The 20,305-nt window shown below is 42.1% G+C and overlaps 2 protein-coding genes across 4 annotated transcripts in view; one reads left to right on the forward strand and one right to left on the reverse strand.

Annotated features, from left to right (window-relative positions):
- The window catches only part of LOC144684590 (phosphatidylinositol-3-phosphate phosphatase MTMR7-like), a 136,802-nt gene extending 134,392 nt beyond the window's left edge, over window positions 1–2,410 (reverse strand). The window contains exon 1 of one of the 2 annotated variants that reach the window (XM_078548583.1): window positions 2,197–2,410. In XM_078548583.1, the coding sequence (XP_078404709.1) occupies window positions 2,197–2,220 (24 nt within the window). In that variant the 5' untranslated portion in view covers window positions 2,221–2,410. The remainder of the gene's footprint in view (window positions 1–2,196) is intronic. The other variant, XM_078548573.1, reaches the window with a different exon arrangement.
- Window positions 2,411–5,968: 3,558 nt separating this feature from the next.
- Window positions 5,969–20,305, forward strand: part of LOC144684569 (cationic amino acid transporter 2-like) — a 207,315-nt gene continuing 192,978 nt past the window's right edge. For both annotated transcript variants that reach the window (XM_078548524.1, XM_078548533.1), the window contains exon 1: window positions 5,969–6,121. The gene's annotated coding sequence lies outside the window, so the exon portion shown is untranslated. The remainder of the gene's footprint in view (window positions 6,122–20,305) is intronic.

The raw sequence follows: 20,305 nt of genomic DNA on the forward strand, positions 1-20,305 counted from the left end.
TATGTTACAATAGGCAATTTCATTCATCATCAAACTAACTGTCCTGTATTGGTGTACACAAAGTCATAGCTTTGTCGTATTTTTTAAATGAGACCTGAAAAGGTATCAGTGAACTCGCACGGAGCATGCCAACAAATGTTAATTAATTTGCGGAACAAATAAAGCATTTGTTTTGTTGTCCATATTACAAAATGGAAATCTGATAGAAACAACAGAGAATGACAGAATACAGACACTAACATGTAGAGTAAATAAAGACTAAGGTGTTCATTCTTTATCAAGTTGCACTGTAGTACCAGTGGGGGCAGTAACAATTTTGATATGTTTACAGGACATCAAAGCAGCAGTTCAGGTGATCCATATAAAATTTGTCAGGTAACCAGATTGAGTTTTACTGATAATATAGTAGCATAAAACTAGAAGGGACTCGTAAAACATTTACGGTCAAATTACTAAATTTATTGCAACAGTACTTCTTTAAATACAGGATTTCTAGTTATTCCTTGACCAAAGACCAACGGAATTAAAACTTCCCAGTCTGGAAAAAGCCACATAAAGCTGCCCATGTGTAAAAACTGGCTTAGGACTATAAATACAATTTTTGTCAAGAGTCTGGCCTTGTGATTTGGCTATAATCATAGAATATGAAAATCTAATTGGGAATAGTTTTCTCCTGAGTTGAAAGGCAGTTTTATATCTGATGGGCTCAATATTATTCGAGGAATACATCTCTATTTCCTTAAAATCTGCAGTCATAATTTCAGCAATCATCAAACAGGTTCTGGACTAGCAATCTTGTTCCATGACAATAGGAATCAAACTTTGTAGCTACATTACAACTGCTCCTTCTTTAAGTCTAAGCTTGTGTGGTGACTTGTCCATTGGTGTTAGCAGTGTAGAAACTCAGGAGAGTGCAGGTATGGAATGCTATCATCTGCTTCACCTATAGAATCAATGCTGGTGTATTCATCTAGTTCACCTGACAACTCTCTGAAAAATTTTCCATTCAAATCTAGAGAATCCTCATTTTCAGCACAAAGAATAGCCTTCAAATGATAAAAACAAAAAGCTAAAAGCTACTGCGGATGCTGGAAATCCAAAACAAAAACAGAATTACCTGGAAAAACTCAGCAGTTACTATGCTTCAGTTCTGCCGAAGGGCCATGAAGGCTCGAAACGTTAACTGATTTCTTCTCCGCCGATGCTGCCAGACCTGCTGAGTTTTTCCAGGTAATTCTGTTTTTGCTTCAAATGATAAGTTGCATCAAATAATTGTTCCTGCCATTTTACCACACTTAACCAACCCCATCATCTCATCCATTCCTTTCATGTCATCCCTCTCAAGCAAACTCTATCCTATTCCATCCTCATTGCTCCTGCCAATCCCATTCCACCCCACACAAAAACAATGTCCCCAGCGAAACAAATTTTGTTGTTGGGTTCCCCTTACCTTCCACTGTTTTTATCCTCCATCAACTCCCACAGCCCGCCACCAATCATTGGCAATCGCACATGCATCAAACACTCCCAGCCCTCTGCGCGCCTCACGAGCATCCAAGTGTGTCATGCATTCCCACCCCCCACCAAATAAACACATCCACAGATGCACCCCTTAAACTGATTAATTAAAGCAGTCCAGACAAAAAAACCTATAATTATGACAAATGATGCTGTTACAGATATGATGATGTCAGTAGTTATTTCAAACATTACTACTGAGTAAACAACTTCCTGCTATGCAATCCTCAAAAAAGGCTTACGAAGTGCCCTTGGCCTTGTAGCGGTCTTAAACTGAGTTATATATTGAAGCAAATACAGCTTCACACTGAAGGAGCAAATGTTCCTTCATGGGTCTATGATACACTGGAACGCAGGAACAGACCAATGTATTTGGAATTTGAAATTAAACAAGAGTTTGTGTTTTTAAAGAGACCATTAATCACTTAAAGCTATCCAAAATGCCACATACTATATTTGGAATGAGACTGTTATTCTTTTTAGATTTTTTGAAAATCTGTTTTCATTGTAATGCATATTACACCCGAATGGGTAAAACCAAGCAATTTTTTTTTTAAAAAAACAAGCTTTCCAAATCCAATACCTCACAAGTGACAAGGTCAAAACAACAAATGACAACGTCATGCACAATAACAGCACATCAGTGATGCCAGCTGCAGCTTGAGCATCTGCTTTTACCTTTGGGGTTCTGATGTGCTCCATCCCTTCCCTGAAAAACCCAAGGTGCTAACAAGGCAATTACTACTCCTAATTTTGGGGAGCCAAGGGGAACTGATTTCGCTGGAAAGATTGTGCTTCTTTCCTCCGGACGATGCAGTACCAGTATCTGAGTTATTCCTATCAATGGATGAATGCTCCAGCTGCCATCTCTCCCACTGCATTCACTCACCCAGCAGCCTCTGCGCATTTGTTTCCTCCGGGTCCTAACGCCCGTCTCTTTAATTTTAAACGCTTCATTGTCCCATGTGCCACTTCTCCCGTAAAAGAGGAACCAAGAAAGAGGCTGGTTTTGATTTATTTTATTAGAGTTTGAATATTTATTATTTTGTTATATTTCTGTTCATTTATAAGAGGCACAGCAAACGGAATGCTACTTACAAGAACTACAAAACTAGGGACCAATTCAGAGCTGGAAAGTGGGGTTAGGCTGCAACGCTTTTGCAGCCAGCACAGACACGATAGGGTGAATGGTCTCCTGCACCATAAATTTGCACGATTCCATGATTCTATCCTTTTTCACTCTCAGGTTCATGAGACTATTAGTTGGAAAGACATATGCTGTACTAGCATACATGCTTATTAATGCAGACCAATTTCTGTTCTGTTGACAAAAGAGTTACAAAAACAACTTAATATAAATTCTTCAGTGCTCTCATTAAGCTACTATACCATGGTGTTATTTTTTTCCCACACACTGGATGAGCAGAAATCTCCAATTAATTTTTTTCATACATTTACGGGGTGTGGGTGTCACTGGCTAGGCCAGTATGTATTATCCATCCCTAATTGCTCTGGAGAAGGTGGTGGTGAGCTGCCTTCTTGAACCGCTGCAGTCACTGTGGTGTAGGTACATCCACAGTGCTGTTAGGAAGGGAGTTCGAGGATTTTGACCCAGCGACAGTGAAAAAACGGTGATATATTTCCAAATCAGGATGGTGTGTGGCTTGGAGGGGAACTTCCATTTGGTGTTTCCATGTATCTGCTGCCCTTGTCCTTCTAGGTGGTCGTGGTTATGGGGCCACCTAAGGAGCTTTGGTGAGTTTCTGCAATGCATCTTGTAGATGATACACACTACTGCCACTGTTCGACAGTGGTGGAGGGAGTGAATGTTCGTGGGAGGTTCCAATCAAGCGAGCTGCTTTGTCCTGGATAGTGTCAAGCTTCTCGAGTGTTGTTGGAACTGCACTCATCCAGGCAAGTGGGGAGTATTCCATCACACTCCTGACTCGTGCCTTGTAGATGGTGGACAGTCTTTGGGGAATCAAGAGGTGAGTTACTCACCACAGGACTCCTAGCCTCTGACCTGCTCTTGTTGTCACGGTATTTTTGGGGCTGGTCCAGTTCAGTTTCTGGTCAATGGTAACCCCCAGGATGTTGATAGAAAGACCAAAGCCACTATCTTTGGTCTCTGCTTCTAACTCAGTTCCCTAGCCACCAGCCCCATCCCTCTCCCTGGAAATTGTCTGAGGCTGAACCAAACTGTTCACAACCTTGTGTCATATTTAACCCTGAGATGCACCTCTGACCATATGTCCACACCATTATTAAGATCATCCATTTCCACCTCCATAATCTGTCCAGTGTTTGTTCCAATTCCTGGATCGTTGACACATCGCTGACAAATGTTTCAGCTCTATATATGTACATTTCAGACCAAGCAGGACACACCTCTCTTCTTGATATGACAGTAATTTTAGTCAATTTTAGAAGCTTTCCAACATTGCACTGTAAAAAAATTGAGTAAAAGATGCCAAAATATAATTAGAATCCAGCTGTTCACTAATGTTTCTCAGAGAAGGAAAACTGTCACCTCTTCCTAGTTTGGTCTACATGTGATGCTGGTCCTGGTGATTCTTGATGCTCTCAGAACAACTAGAAATGGGTAACAATTGGCATCTCCATTGTTATCCAAATTCTAAGCATGCATTTTTTTAAAATATTTTTAAACATTCTGGCAGATCCACAGTGAGTTACTTCAATTCCTGGCAATAAGCAGTTAATATTGTTCTGATCAGCCAATATCAAACCTGCAAAAACAGAAGTTAAAAACTACAGGGGTTGAAAATCAATGGCATGGTGGGGGGAGGGTGGGTGTGGGTGGGAGTGGTGTTGAGATATGGACAAGGATAAGGTCAGAATGCACTTGTTGCAAACCTCCACCATCGATGCAACAGACTAGGATTATGGAGAAGTACCTTACTTTGCGTTCCAGGCATTGGCTCACTGATGCTTGCCAGGTGTAGAGAGGGGAGTTTGGGGATGTGAATTCTGGATCATCCTGGGGAAAGATGCTTTCTTTCTCTCTTTGTAGGGGGGCTGCTTTAAAGATAAAAAAAAACCCACTTAAATTTTCAAGACTCCATATCCTCATTCCAGCCTGAATCCCACTGCCAACCACTAGCATTTAGCAGCATGGTAGGAAATCTTATGCAAATGAGGAATCTAACAGATCCCAGTCCTGGCTCAATTTCCAGCCCCTCTGGCACACTCCCATCAGAGTTAGAGCAGGAGCACACCAAAAGAACCAGAAACTTTTAGCCCCATTTGTCTTTATTGTTCAGCCATTTTGAATGTCTTCATATTGCTGTCAATCCTACCTGTTGCAGCAGGTTGCTGTAGAATAAATTTTGCAGAACTCATTTTCCCTTTCAAAAATGTCTAAATCCACCACTGTAGAAATTACACTTCTGTGTACTTTAGCTTTTTCCATCCTGAAAATCCAACTGATGGCATATTGGTTAAAACAATAACTTAATTCATAGCAAGTACATGATGACCCACTGCACTCCATTGTAACAAAAAAAACAACTTGCATTTATATGGTGCCTTTCATGACCATTGGATGTCTCAAAATGCTTTACAGCCAATGATATACTTTTAGAGTATATCATTATTGTAATATAGACAACACAGCAAACTCTCACAAACAGCAATATGACAATAACCAGATCATCTGTTTTTGCGATGTTGATTAAGGGATAAATATTGGCCAGGGCACCAAAAGTAAATTCCCCACAGATGCTGCCAGGCCTGCTGGGTATTTCCAGGACTTTCTGTTTTTATTTCAGATTTTCAGCATCTGCAGTATTTTGCTTTAATAAATTCCCTGCTCTTAATAGAATTAGTGCCATGGGATCTTTTGGGATTCAGTTTAATGTCTCATCTGAGGGACAGCACCTCCAACTGCACTCCCTCGGAATGACTTTGGAGTGTCAACCTATATTTTTTTGTGCTTAAGTCCTGGAGTGAGAATTCAACCCACGACCTTCTGCTTTAGAAAATAGTGTCACCAAAGAAGCCACAGCTGACACTTGCGCTATCTATGCGTAATGTTAGTCGCGGCATTCACAGTAAAACTGCACTGTGAACTGTGATCTCAAAGTACCAATAAAAATCTTGAAATCCAATGTAATAAGGAATTTAATTTTATTCAGTGTTGTGTTTCAGTTGGTTGCAAGAAAAATGCCCAACTGGGTGAATAATTCAAAGCTCTGAAAATAATTCACAAAACTTCAACAAAATATTTTAGCCCACGGCAATATGAAGTCTATTTGAGAAGCAAGGTCACATCAGTTTTGGTAACATGTTGCTTCTGGTTGGATTGGGGAACTCTGATAAGAGTTTGCAATGACTCGCAGTATTGGTGCTAGGGAGAGTGCGCCGCCTCCTTGTCTCCTGCCTGGTCAAGGGACTGGGCACGTGTCCGGGCTCACTTTATATCTTGCACGAATTGTGGCAGTTCACTTTCAGTGCGATTGTAGATCAGGTTTAGGACGGAAAGAATCTTGTGTCCGGCTTTGGAGATTGCTATAGTGTCCTTTCAAAATAGCTTACCGCACTTTGGGGAATCGTTGTTACCAGTGAGTGCACTTTTGAAAGAAAAGTAAGTTATTCATAAAACGTGTCACGAAAAGAGCGATGAAGCGTTTCCACTTTATAAATACTGCACTGCAATCTCTTCGCACCTTGGTACAGTGAAGTATTTACTTATGTCAGGAAACGACGGTGCTTAGTGCCGAGCTCTCGTAAGAAAGTTGTGTGTGTAGTTTTGATATGTTTATGACAACTGTACAAAAGCAATTTGTGTTACAGTAAACCATTTAAGTAACCAGAAGGAATCCTCTTTAATTACTGTTGTCCCTCGGGTCACGTACTTGGCAGGTAAATTTGTACGGAATTTAAGTTTGTGATTGTATTCCATGAGTAACTCGTATGTCGTCTGCGCACTTTTAATACTTGCAATACTTATAATTATTTGGCGGTCGATTCTTGACACATTCAAGTCAAATAACACTTTTCTACAATAGAAACGGAAAATGCTGTAAATACTCAACCGGTCAGACAGCATCTGTGTAGAGAGAGGCAGGGTTAATGTTTCGAATCGACTATGATCTTTCCTTATAACTGAACAAATATTTTTGGGTTTTTTTGGTTTTTTGATGTACAGATTTTCTGCTTCCCTTTGACTTTTCCATTCCATTATTGACTCTGATTGACAGCTGGGGGGGAAGGTGGGATAATTTTCCAAGTACAGATTCGGCTGGTCGGCTAGGTTCCTTTTTTTTGGCGTTATTAAGATAGACATTTATTTATTGTGTATATGCACATAATTATAGATACATTTTAAACAAATTATAAATGAAGTGGCAACACAGACACAGAAAGTTTAACCATTGGTTTCACAGGAAATTGGCATTCTTGATGTGTGAAGCCAGAGGGTGAGTGACAACAGGTTATTTATCTGTCCGCATGGGTGTGCATCACATTGATGTAGTCTTGTTGTCCCTCAAGAGGCTCAATCTTAACCCATTCAAAACCCAGGAACTTAATAAACAGAGTTAAAATTGGGCCCAAGGGGTCTGTATTGATCCTTGGATGGGTAGCAGGCTGGTAAAGTGTGCTGACTGACAAGCCACCCATTCCAAGAGGAGAGATGGCCTCCATGAATTTGTGTCCCTGGCCTCATTTATGGCAAGAGAGCTTACTCGGATATCTGTTGCAGCTCATCAGATTGAGATTCCAAAATTGAGTCAGGATGTATGACTAGCTGCAAGTTTAATTGTGATTTTGCATCTCTGGGCCAAAATAATTCAACCATTGCCTTTTGTAGCCCTCCACAGTTCCATAGGTATGGAAAAAAAACATAATCTCAAAATATACATTGAATCATAGCCAGAATCTTAAGTAAGCTCAAGAAGAATTATATACTAAAAATATGAAAATGCTGATTGTATAATTGGGATTCACTTGGGAATCAATGATTTTATAGAAAGTAAAGCACTAATATTGTGGATGATGTAACTGTCTTGATGTTGTGTGACTGTTGTCATTCAGTTTATTTTTCCTAGACTACCAGTCCTGGCATGTATGTTCTGTATTTGCAGTTTGTATTTGTTTAGTAGTGTGTGTTCAGGAGTCCATTTTCAAGTGATACCTTTGCTAAGATGAGTTTTTTATTCAACATGGCAGAATTACTTTATAATTTAAATTCAACATGGATTACTAAAAGTTGAAGACAAAGTTAAATCTATGTTGTAGTTGAGATCCCCGGTGTTAGCCAGCATGATTTTAAAATCAATTATGAAGGCTTTTTATTTCAGTGGAGTGCAGTGCAATTCTTACAGTTAAATGTAGACACAAGTGCAAAAAATGTTCTTTTTGTTGATATTAAGTAAGTGCAGAAAGATATTGACACCAAATAGGTTTAAACCGGGCTTGTGTCTTCACAATAGAAACAGATCTGCTGAAATCTTTTTTTGGTACACCTGCAAAAATGACTTCGAATTGAGGCTGCTAGTATGTACATGTAAAATTGACAACATTTGCAGCCAATGTGAAAAGGGAGCTGTGGTCATATTGGCCACTCACATTAATCTAATCTGGGAGTGATACTATGCCTTAAAGTAGAATTACATAAAATATACAGCACAGAAACAGGCTATTCAACCCAACCATCCCATGCCAGCATTTATACTTCATTTGAACTGCCTGGAATGTTTTTTCCTTTTCTCTCCAAAACCAGGAATATAGCCCCACTCAAATGGTCCATCTTAAATTGTGATCACTGTTAAGCCTGCTTCAGTTCTCATCAAATATTTGGAGACATACACTTTCTGACTGAGCTTATTGAAAAGTAGTGATTACTCTTTTCTGTCTTTCTAATGGAATGACATTCATGCCAGTTGTAGTGCCTTCAGTCTTCAAACATCTCAGCTAATCTAGTACTCTGCAGCCTGGATCCTCACCCTTGCAAAGTGCCACACACTGATTGACCCTATCAAGTGCATTGGCATAGTGATTATGTTAGTAACTGATTATCCAGAGGCCCGGAGTAACCACCTAGAAATATGGGGCAGGATCTTGAGTCTCTGCTGATTCTGGAAATGGAGGTAAGCGGGAGTTAAGAATATCACTGCTGGCTGGCATCCTGGTTCCCCAGCTCCGTTCCAGGCTGTTTTCGCAGAGGTGCGATTGGGAAGCGTGGTGCTATAGCACTACATGCCCGCATTCGGGGGGTAGCTGACATGGCCCATTAACAGCCTGTTGAGGCCAATTGAATGACTGGCCTTTGGCTTCCGGGTGGCACCTTGGGGAGGGGTGTTATGTTGCTGGCGACAGCCAACACTCCAGACAGGCTTGGGGCCCTCCCTCTCTGCCTGCCTTGATGCAGGAACAGCCACAGGCTGCCCTGCAGAGGGGCTCACCCTCCCTCTCCCCACCCCACAGTGGTGGCTTGGCTGCAACATCCATTTTTTTATTTAAGTTTTAAAAAGTTAGAGAGAAGTCACTCCCATTTTAAAGCACACTCTCCCTTATTTTCTATTGCAACCTGCTGCTCCTTTCAAACTGGAAGGCCCCTGGTTCTCCAACTTGGAGACTCTGCCCACTCTCCCTAATTGAATGCAGAGCCTATTTCCAGGCCAATGAAATGAGTCCCCCTATGAAAATCAGGAATGGTGACTATTTTCCCTCCCATCCCCTTTGGGGGAGTGGGTACAGGACCAGGAATTTCCTGCTCCTGGAGGGAAAATCATGCCTATGAGTTCAAATCCCCCCTTAGCAAATGGCGAATTTAAAAATTAGCCTCAGTAATGGTGACTGTGAAAGAATTAGTTTGTTGTAAAAACCCATCTGGTTCACTAATGTCCTGTAGGGTAGGAAATCTGCTGAGCTTACCTGGCCTGGCCTCTAAGTGACTCCAGACCCACAGCAAATGTGACAGATTTCTGAAAGCTACTCCATTTCCTCTAGGGCATTTAGCGATGGACAATAAATGTTGACCATGCCACTCATGCCCACATACTGTGAATGAATTAAAAAAAAAAGCACTGATCCTCACCATGGGGCAGAATTTTGCCCTTGGCATGCGGGCTCGGTGGGGAAGATGCCTGCCACCCATGATCGGGCCCAGAAGGCAATTTCATGCTGGCAGGCCAATTAAGGCTCACCCAGCATGAAATGTGAATGACAGCGCTCAGCGCTGCCTGTGTGGGGTGGGTGAGGAGAACGAGTGGGGCAAGCACGACCTTTGCGCATGCGTGCGAGTGCATGCTACATAATCTCCCTGAGGCAGCTCTCTGCCTCAGGGAGAAGCATTGATTTCAAACAAAAAAATTAAAGGTTTTATAAATGTTATGAAATATGTCCCCTCATGTGACTCTATCACATGAGCAGGAACATGTTATTAATGAAAAAATAAAGGTTTTATTTGATTTTCATGTGCTTTTGGAAACCTCACCACACCCGTGGATGAGGTTTCCAAAAAAGTGCAAAGGCCGCTTGGCCTTTTTGCCTGCCTGCCAACTGTAAGGTTGGACGGGCAGCAAAAAATTTAAGTTAATTAACTTTTTAATGGCCTTAATAGGCCTTATAATTGTCAGCGGGCATGCTGCCGATTCCCGCGAAATATCACGCGAGTGCGCAATGACTTCAGGACTCTCGCTGCTTCCCTCTCCTGAATCTGTGTTCCTAATGAAAATCCAGATCTGACCCAAAGCCAAAACACCGAAGTAGTGGAAGTACGATTCCCGAGCTGGGGCTGCTACAGTTCATGTTATTTTTAAATGTCCCAATTGCTGCTCTTCACCTGAGCCCTCGCTCACAGTGGGGAGAGGAAATACCACAATTCAGAGGTCGGAGAAGGGGAGAGGCCGCAACTCAGAGGGTTGTTGAGGAGGAGGATTTGCAGTGACCAGGAGAATCAGGGAGCGGGAGGTTCAGGAAGCAGGTGAGCAGGACGCACTACAAGTTGAAAGATACATTTTTGTTTTATATTTTTAAACCTATTTTATTTTTTAAGTGATTTCATTTACCAATGTAGGAATTCAGCAACATAAAATATCTCAACTTAAGAGGGTGTAATGTTATAATATTTGTTTTTTTTCTGATAAGGAAGGTCCTACAGAACCTAACTACAGTTTTAACATTGATTCTTATGGAAACCAATGTTTCACTAAAGCTGTGATTTTTTAAATTCATTCACAGGATGTGGGCATTTACAGGATTGCAACCACAACATTAAGTGAGGATTTACTATAATGTGCACCCAGTTTCTTTTATGGTTTCCAGGTGTCATGGACTTAAAATTTTCATTGCATCTGCAGTTAAGGAAATTAACGTCAGAATGCAATTCGGAGATTATAAACACCTGATGCTACTGACTCAGACTGCTATTTTAGTGCTTTTAATCTTAAGGAAAATACTTTTTTTGTCACAGAAACATTTTTATTCTTCACTTTTTGAATTAAAAAATGGTTTTACTTTTCTGAATGTAACACTATGTGATGGAGTCTGTCTCACTGTGCAACACCCACTTTTGCAGTTTAGCTTATTTGCTGACAGACGAGGGGCAACAAAATAAGAAAGAAGGACGTGTATTTATATAGCGCTTTTCACTACCAGCAGATGCCTCAAAGCCCTTTACAGCCAATGAAGTACTTTTTGAAGCTTAGTCACTGTTGTAATGTAGGAACACAGCAGCCAATATGCACACAACAAACTTCCACACTGTTATGTGATAGTGACTAGGATTATTTTTGTGCTGTTGAGGGATAAATATTGGTCAGGACGCTGTATAAATAACTAACCTGCTCTTCTTTGAAATACTTTCACATCCATTTGAGCAGGCAGTTGAGGCCTTGATTTAATGCCTCATCTGAAAGATGACCCCACCGCCAGCACAGCATGCCCTCTGTACTGCATGGGAGCATCAGCCTTGATTTTTGTACTCAAGCCCTGGAGTGAACCCAGAACCTTGTGACTCGGAGACAAGGATGCTCCAACTGAGCCTTGGCTATCCTCAAGGGCTCTTGACAGCTGCTGAAGTCATTTGCCTGGCCATCTCCTACCAGAATCGGAATTTCTACCTCCACCTCCTCATTTCTTGTCTGACTGTTTTGTGCCATGTGTAACCAAAAACCAGCGCACTTCTGCCATTCTTCCATAGTTGTCATCCCTGTGCCTCTAGTTACTCTTTGGCAGCATGGTACAGCCCTTTTAGCAATCTTCACTAAGGCAAACTATGGGGCTATCTTGACAGCTGTCATGCCAGGCATGGCACAATAGTGCAAACTCATTCATAGGATGGAATCTTAACACGCGTTCGAAGATCACCAGCACATAAAACACAGTTTCTGACACATATATTATGGCAAGCTTGTAATTTCATTTGTTAGAAACTGTAATGATTAAAATCTTGACAATTACCTGCAAAAGAAACCAAAAGATCTGGGTTTATGGCTGCAACTTTAATAATGTTGCTGCCTCTAAAGTTCATATGGCTCCACGATCCTCATTGTGCCCTATGAAGTGACTTCAGACAAATAAGTAAAGGGATTTGATGCCTGTTTCAGGACTGGGTACTGCACACTTATTTTTTGGTCTTTACCAACATTGTGGGCAGTGGAACCTGTGACTCATAATGAGTGTGAACTTCTTACCTGCCATATTTGGGACGTAAAAGACTTTTTGGAGGTTGAGAAACAGGCCATATTATTAGGCCCTAACCTTCAGCTTTTGTTTATGTTGGCACAACATGGAATTGCAGAATTTTGAATGTGATGCCAGAACCATTCCAGGGAATGGAGCAGGGGTAAGAACAGAAGTCTTTAGTATTAATTGAGGATTTTACTGTAGATGCTAATTATATTATTGGTATTCTCACTCTGCTGACCACCAATGTTGTTCCTCAACCTCAGAGAATTTTGACTATTTTTCTCACCTCGCCACTTCCATTGATTTTTTTTGAAGCAGAAGTGTGTGAAACTTTCCTATCAGCTTAGGAACTTTTGTAAATCACACAACAGAACAGGAATGCAAGCAGTACAGTCAATATTTACAATAATCCCCTTAGTTAATTTGGACACCTCACTTACCACCTAGTTGCACTTGTCTTCTGTTGCTCAGTGACTACTGTTACTGCTAATTGTTCCAGTTCCTGCTCTGTTGCTACATTCTCCTTGTCTCTTCCACTCCTTATGTAATGTAAAGAGAACTAAGTATTACTGTTTAGCTAAAAAATACGCTTTTTCAAATGTATCTTTTGACAACCGTATTGGTACCACGTCCTACTCTTGCACCAGAGTGGAAAATTTAACCATTTTTGCTTCCAATTTCCACCCCTCCCTTACCTTTACATGTTCCATTTCCAATTATTTCCTTCCCTTCTCTGACTTCTCTATTTCCATTACTGGGTATAGGCCGTTGAGGGGCCAATATTCCAAGGGGTATAGACAAATGCTCTGCAGACCCAAGTTCAAATCCCATCATGGGGAGTTTAAATTCAGTCAAGTAATGAATGTGGAATAAAATGCTAGTCTGATTAATAATGAAACTATCGGATTGTTGGGGCTTCACTAATGTCCTTTAAAGAAGGAAATCTGCCATCCTTTCCTGGTCTGGCCTACATTGACTCCAGATCCACAGTAATGTTTGATTCTTAACTTCCCTCTGAAATGACATAGCAAGCCCCTCAGTTATATCAAACCACTATCTACACCATGTGGACTGCAGCAGTTTAAGAAGGTGGATCATCTCAAGTGCAATGAGAGATGGACAGTAAATTTTGGCATTACCTGCAATGCTCAGATCCCAAGAATGAATTTAAAAGAAAAGTTCACTGACCCCACAGATTACACTTCTTCCCACACTGCTTTCTGTTCCCAGTTTCTTTGTTCCCATTGCACCTGTTCTAACGATGCCAACTTCCTTACCAGTGCTTCTGAAATATCTTGCATTTTCCTCAACCAATGATTCCCACACACTGTAGTTCACAGGGTCTTCAAGCATGCTCATCCCATTTCCTGCACTCATATTAGAAAACATAGAACCAACCAAAGTTTACAGCACAGAAAAGGACCATTCGGCCCATTGTGTCTGCACTACGTTCTTACCCCATTGCCTGTGCCTCCCAGAACCATGACCAGGTTCACATTGTCCTTGCCTCTCACAGATCAACCTTTGTATTCAATGGATCATCCTCCGATATTTTCATTTCAATTTGATGCCACTGCTAAACACATCTAACCCTCCCCATGGCGTTCAGCATACCAAAAGGACAGTTCTTTCTACGACACCCTAATCCACTATTCCCCCATCCTATGGTACCTTCCCGTGCAAGCACAGGAGATGCAACACCTGTCCTTCGACCTCTTTCCTTTGGACTGTCTGACCCCCAAACACTTCTTCCAGGTGAAAAGTGATTTACTGATATTTCTTTTAATTTAGCATTCTCATAGACTTATAGACGTTTATAGCACAGAAGGAGGCCATTCAGATCATCATGTCCACACCGGTCAACAAAGATCTGACTACACTAATCACAATTTCCAGCGCTTGGCCCATAGCCCTGGAGGCCATGGCAACGCAAGTGAATATCTAAATACTTCTTAAATGTTGCGAAGGTTTCTGACTCAACTGCCCTTTCAGGCAGTGAGTTCCAGACTCCCACCACCCTCTGGGTGAAAAATGTCTCAACTCCCCTCTTAACCTTCAACCTTTTACCTTAAATCTATGCCCCCTGGTTATGACCCCTCTACTAATGGAAAAAGTACCTTCCTATCCACCCTATCTATGCCCCTTCTAATCTTATACACCTCTATCAGGTCTCTCTCAACCCTTGCTGCTCCAAGGAAAACAACCCCAGCCTATCCAATCTTTCTTAAAGCTCAGACCCTCCAGCCCAGGCAGCATCCTGGTAAATCTCCTCTGCACCCTCTCCAATGCAATCACATCCTTCCTATAATGTGGTGAACAGAACTGATGCCCTACTCCAGTTGTGGCCTAACCAGCATTTTATACAGTTCCAGCACAACCTCCCTGCTCTTGTATTCTATGCCTCGACTAACAAAGGTAAGTATCCCGTATGTCTTCTTAACCACCTTATCTACTTGCCCCGCTACCTTCAGGGATCTGTGGATATGCACTGATCTTTAGTACTTTCCAGGGTCCTACCATTTATAGTGTAACCCCTAGCCTTGTTAGCCCACCCCAAGTGCATTACCACACACTTTTTCAGGTTGAATTCCATTTACCACTGCTCTGCCCACCTGACCAGTCCATTTGATATCATCCTGCAGTTTATGGCTATCCTCCTCACTATTTACCACCCTACCAATTTTCATGTCATCCACGAACTTCTTGATCATACCCCCTACATTTAAGTCCAAATCATTTATATACACCACAAACAGCCCTGTGGAACCCCACTGGAAACAGGCTTCCAGTCATACTAACATCCCTCTACCATCACCCTCTGCTTCCTGCCTCTCAGCCAATTTTGGATCCAACGTACCACTTTGCCTTGGATCCCATGGGCTCTTACTTTTATGACCAGTCTTCCATGAGGGACCTTATCAAAAGCTTTGCTAAAGTCCATGTAGACCACATCAAATGCATTCTGGTTGCCTCCTCAAAAAATTCGATGAAGTTTATCAAACATTACCTTCCCTTAACAAATCCATGCTGACTATCCCTGATTAATCCATGTCTCTCCAAATGCAGATATATTCTGTCCATCAGAATTCTTTCTAGTAACTTCTCCACCACCGAGGTCAGACTGACTGGTACATCCCTTCCTCCCTTTTTTAATAATGGGACAATGTTAGCAGTCCTCCAGTCCTCTAGCACCTCACCTGTGGCCAGAGAGGATTTGAAAATTACTGCTTGGGCCCCTGATATCTCTTCCCTTGCCTTCCCCAACAGCCTGAGATACATCACATCCGGGCCTGCAGATTTATCCACTTTTAAGGCTGCTAAACCCGCTAGTACCTCCTCTCTCTCCATGTTAATTACCTCTAATATTTCACAGTCCTCCACCCTGATGTCTATACCTGCGTCATCTTATTCCATTGTGAAGACTGACGCAATGAGGACTGTACCCACGTCTTCTGCATCCACACACATTACCTTTGTGGTCCCTAATTGACCCTACTCTTTCCCTAGTTATTCTTCTGCTCTTTATATATTTAAAAAGCCCCTTCGGGTTTTCATTTATTCTACCCACCAATGTTTTCTCATGCACTCTCTTAGCTTTCCTAATTTCACTTTTAAGTTCCCCCCTGCACTTTTTATACCCTCTAGGGACTCTGCTGTATTGAGCCCTCGGTATCTGCCATAAGCTTCTCTTTTTTTTCTTAATCCCAACCTTTGTGTCCCTTGACATCCAGGGTTCTCCAGACTTGGTCCCCACCTTTGTCTTTATGGGAACATATTTGCCCTCTACTCTCGCTATTTCCTCCTTGAATGCCTCCCACTCCTCTGACACAGTTTTATCTGCAAGTAGCTGCTCCAGGTCCACTTGGGCCAAATCCTAACTCATCTTAGTAAAATAGCCTTTCCCCAATTTAGAACTTTTATTCCCAGCCCTTTTCCATAACTATCCTAAATCTAACTGAGTTATGGTCACTATTTCCAAAGTGCTCCCCTACTGATACCTCTTCCATCTGCCCGGGCTCATTTCTGAATGTTAGGTCCAGAACTGCCCTCTCCCTTGTTGGACTTTCTACGTACCTGCTAAAAATGTTCCCCTGGATGCAACTTAAGAATATTGCTCCCTCCCTACATTGCACATTACAACTGTCCCAGTTAATATTTGGATAGTTAAAATCCCCAACTATTATTGCCTTATTATTCTTACACTTCTCTGAAATTTGATTACATATTTGATCCTCTATCCCTCCCTGATTGTTTGGGTGCCTATAGTACACACCTAACAGTGTGTTTGCCACTTTTGTGTATTTTACTTCTACCCATATGGCCTCATTTGATGATCCTTCCAAGATATCATCCCTCCTCACTGCTATCATTGATTCCTTAATTGATATTGTGACCCCCACGATCTTCTTCTATCCCCCCCTCTATCTCGTCTGAATACCCTATAACCAGGAATGTTGAGCTGTCAATCCTGCCCTTTTAGCCAAGTCTCAGTGATAGCTATGATATCATACTCCCACAACTCATCTGTCTTATTCCTTAGGCTCCTTGCATTAAAATACATTCCATTTAGCCTTTACCCTTGCTAAACTCACTTCTTTCTTATCTAGCCTATGTTTCCTCTGCCTTCCACACTCACAAGTGTTTTAACTTCTAATTCCACCTCAGCTTCTCTCCCCTCTGAAATACATTTTAGGATCCCATCCTCCTGCCAATTCAGTTTAAATCCACCCCAAGAGCATTAGCAAACCTCCTAGCGAGGATGTTTATCCCATTCCTGTTCACATGTAACCCCTTCAACTTGTACAGATCCCACCTCCCCCAGAAATGGTCCCAATGCCCCAGGAATCTAAAGCCCTCCCTCCTGAACCATCTCTCCAGATGCGCATTCATCTGCTATATCCTTCTGTTCCTATACTCACTACTGCGTGGCACCGGGAGTAATCCGGAGATTACTACCTTTGAAGTCCTTTTCAATTTCCAGCCTAACTCCCTAAAGTCTGCTTGCAGGACCTCATTTCTCTTTCTTCCTATGTCTTTGGTCCCATCATGGACCATTACCTCTGGATGTTCCCCCTCTGCCTTCAGAATGCCCACAGCCATTCTGTGACTTTCTTGACCCTGGCACCTGGGAGGCAACATACCTTTCTGTAGTCAAATCTACAGCCGCCGAAGCACCTGTCTACTCCCCTCACTAACGAACCTCCTACCACTATTGCCCTTCCACACTTCTTCCACCCCACCTGAGCAGCGGGATCTCCAAAGTGCCTTGTCTCTGGTTGGCCTGCACAGAGGAACCATCACTCTCATAATTTTCCAAGGCTGAAAAACATTTGCGAGAGAGATGCACTCGGGCGGATTCCCTTCTCCTGTCTTACAGTTACCCATTCCCTCTCTGCTTACACTTCCTGTGGGGTGACTGCGTCCTGAAACGTGCTATCCATGAACCTCTCAGCTTTGTGAATGCACTATAGTGCCCCCAGCTGCCGCTCAAGCTCCAAAACCCGGAGCTTGAGTTGCTGCAGTTGGAGGCACCTTCTGCACGCATGGTCAACCAGACCGCCAGGAATGTCTAGGATTTCCCACATAGCGCAGGACTGAGCTCCCCAGATATATCTTAACTAAATAGAATATGGACCCTTGCTTTTATTTTACCCTTACTCCTACTTGAGTATAGGTCTCATACAGGTCTTTAAACTTATGTAACTCTTTCGAGTCCATGCACAGTTCTTGGTTTCCGGGAGTGGGACATGAACCCACAACCCTCTGATTCAAAGGCGAGGGTGCTATGGACTGAGCCACAGCTGACACTATAGACTAGATGCTAGATCCTCTGGCTAGACTAGATCCTCTGGGTGCTGTTGACTGCCTGATCCAGGATCCTCCTCTTGCACTCTCCTCTGGGTGCTGGTGACTGCCTGGCTCGGGGTCCTCCTCTCACACTCTTTTCTAGGTGCTGCTGACTGCCTATCCCAGGGTCCTCCTCTCGCACTCTCCTCTAGGTGCTGCTGACTGCCTATCCCAGGGTCCTCCTCTCGCACTCTCCTCCAGGCCTGTATTCACTACTCACAATACAGTCTCTATGTCAGTGAGACAAAACACAGATTGGGTGATTACTTTGCATATTAGCGCTATTTAGTCCACAGCTTTCAATTGCTTGTCATTTTAATTTTCCACACCACTCTCGTTCTGGTCTCTATCATGAAAACAGAAAATACTGGAAATACTCAGCAGGCCAGGCAGCATCTTTAAACAAAGTTAACCTTTCAGGTCAGTGACCTTTCATTAAAACCACATCTGCAGTGTTTTGCTTTTGTACTGGTCTTTCTGTCCTTTAAGATTCCTATATTGTTCTAATGAATCTCAATGGAAGTTTGATGAACTTATCTTTCTGTTGTGCTGTGTTCAGAAGTCTGTAAAGTGCCTGAGTTCAACAATTTCAGATCATAACCATTGTTTCCATTTTTTGGACAACGGTTGCTGGTAATGATTCTTTTGTCATTTTCAGCTCTCTAGATCCATCTTTTTAAAGTTTTATTGTCCCATCATCACCTTTTTAACCTTGACATATCATCAGTTTTGTCACTTAATCTGTCCTGCCTTCCACCCAATCATAGACCTTCCCTTTTGTTCTTTCTTCTCCTCCATGCTGTCTTTGCCTCTGTACTTAAAACCTGTTACATCTCCTAACATTTTCCACTTCTGATGAAGGGCTTGGTTTTTAAATTAGGCCGGGAAACCGATGCCCAGATAATTTCTGGGTCCCAACCCTACATCGCAACTGCATCACTCACGTGATGCTATCGTGAAATGCAAATGCCTTAATTGAACTGGAGGCGAGCTCGGTGTCCAATTAGTAGCACCGAGAATATCTAGGAGGCAGGAGATGCCTTCAAAGCGTGAGCAACAAACTCAGACAGCAGCCATGATGGAGCCGCTGCTTTGTAGAATAGAGCAGACAGCACCTCAGAGGGTCAGCAGCCTCACCAACCATGAAAGTGGCCAAATGGATGGTAAAGTGCACACTCTGGTACAAGATCCCCCAACTTGTGAAACTTTTCCCATTTTGAACCTGGTTTTAACCTGACAGCTGTGCACTAACTGTTTGGATTTGGTGATCTCAACTTTGAAAATTGCTTTCACACCCTCCTCCCCCAGCCCTTTAACAATCTCCTCAAGGAGTTTAATGAGCTTTAATAGGAGACTCATAGGTTTCTTATTTATTCCCCTGTCCTCCCTTTGAAAATTGCGTTGCATCCTGGAGTCAGCAGGATCCAATTATGCCCTCTGGGAACACAATTTTCAAATTGCACCTGAACCCCTTCCCGGCCTCACTCAGAATTGAAAATCCCAGCCCTTAAACTCTGCTTTGGCCTTTACATATGCTGCCTGATCTGTTAAGTATATCCAGCATTGTTTGTTCAGTTTTTTTTTAAAAATCATCAGTTCCTAGCGACCTTCAACCTTGCAGTGTTGGCAGTGTTTTTGGGTTGTTACAAGGATAACCAAATCCTGAAAGGGGTAAAAGTATCTAGGAATAGCTTAAAAAAGCTTTGTAATATTAAACTGCAATTGTACAATTTTTACACTCCCAAGTACCAGTGAAATCAGGAATGTAATCCCCAAAACACAGTAAAAATCCCATGTAAAAAAAAAACATGAATTACCCTGTCACCATAAACCGATAGACCACTATCATTTACGGGATGTGTACATCTTGCAGTGGAGACATGTTGCTTACACAGGAATTTGGGTGGCAAAATGAGTGGATATGCAAGTTAACACCATATATTGGCAAGCTGAATATGAAGTTACAACATTAGATTATGAGGAACATTCAGCACAAAGCAGCTATTTTGCATGGCTGCAGTGTGAAAGAGAATCCAGTCCAGCCTTCTACCTCTTCCTGCTTCTGATGTCTTATTCTGGTGGTTTTCCAATCATTGCAGTTGATGTTTCCATACGTTAGAATGGATGCTAATGTTTGTTTTGTTTCATTAAATCTTCTCGATAATCTTGAAGATATTGGGGCATAGTTCTACAGGCTTTGTTGGAGAGATGTTATTAAAGAGCTGATTACTGAATGAAATCCTCCCACAGTGATATAGTAATCTCCATGCAGCTGTGAACTTATGTA

The sequence above is a fragment of the Cetorhinus maximus genome, chromosome 1 (assembly GCF_964194155.1).
Source record: "Cetorhinus maximus chromosome 1, sCetMax3.hap1.1, whole genome shotgun sequence".
In the NCBI taxonomy this organism is placed as follows: Eukaryota; Metazoa; Chordata; class Chondrichthyes; order Lamniformes; family Cetorhinidae; genus Cetorhinus; species Cetorhinus maximus.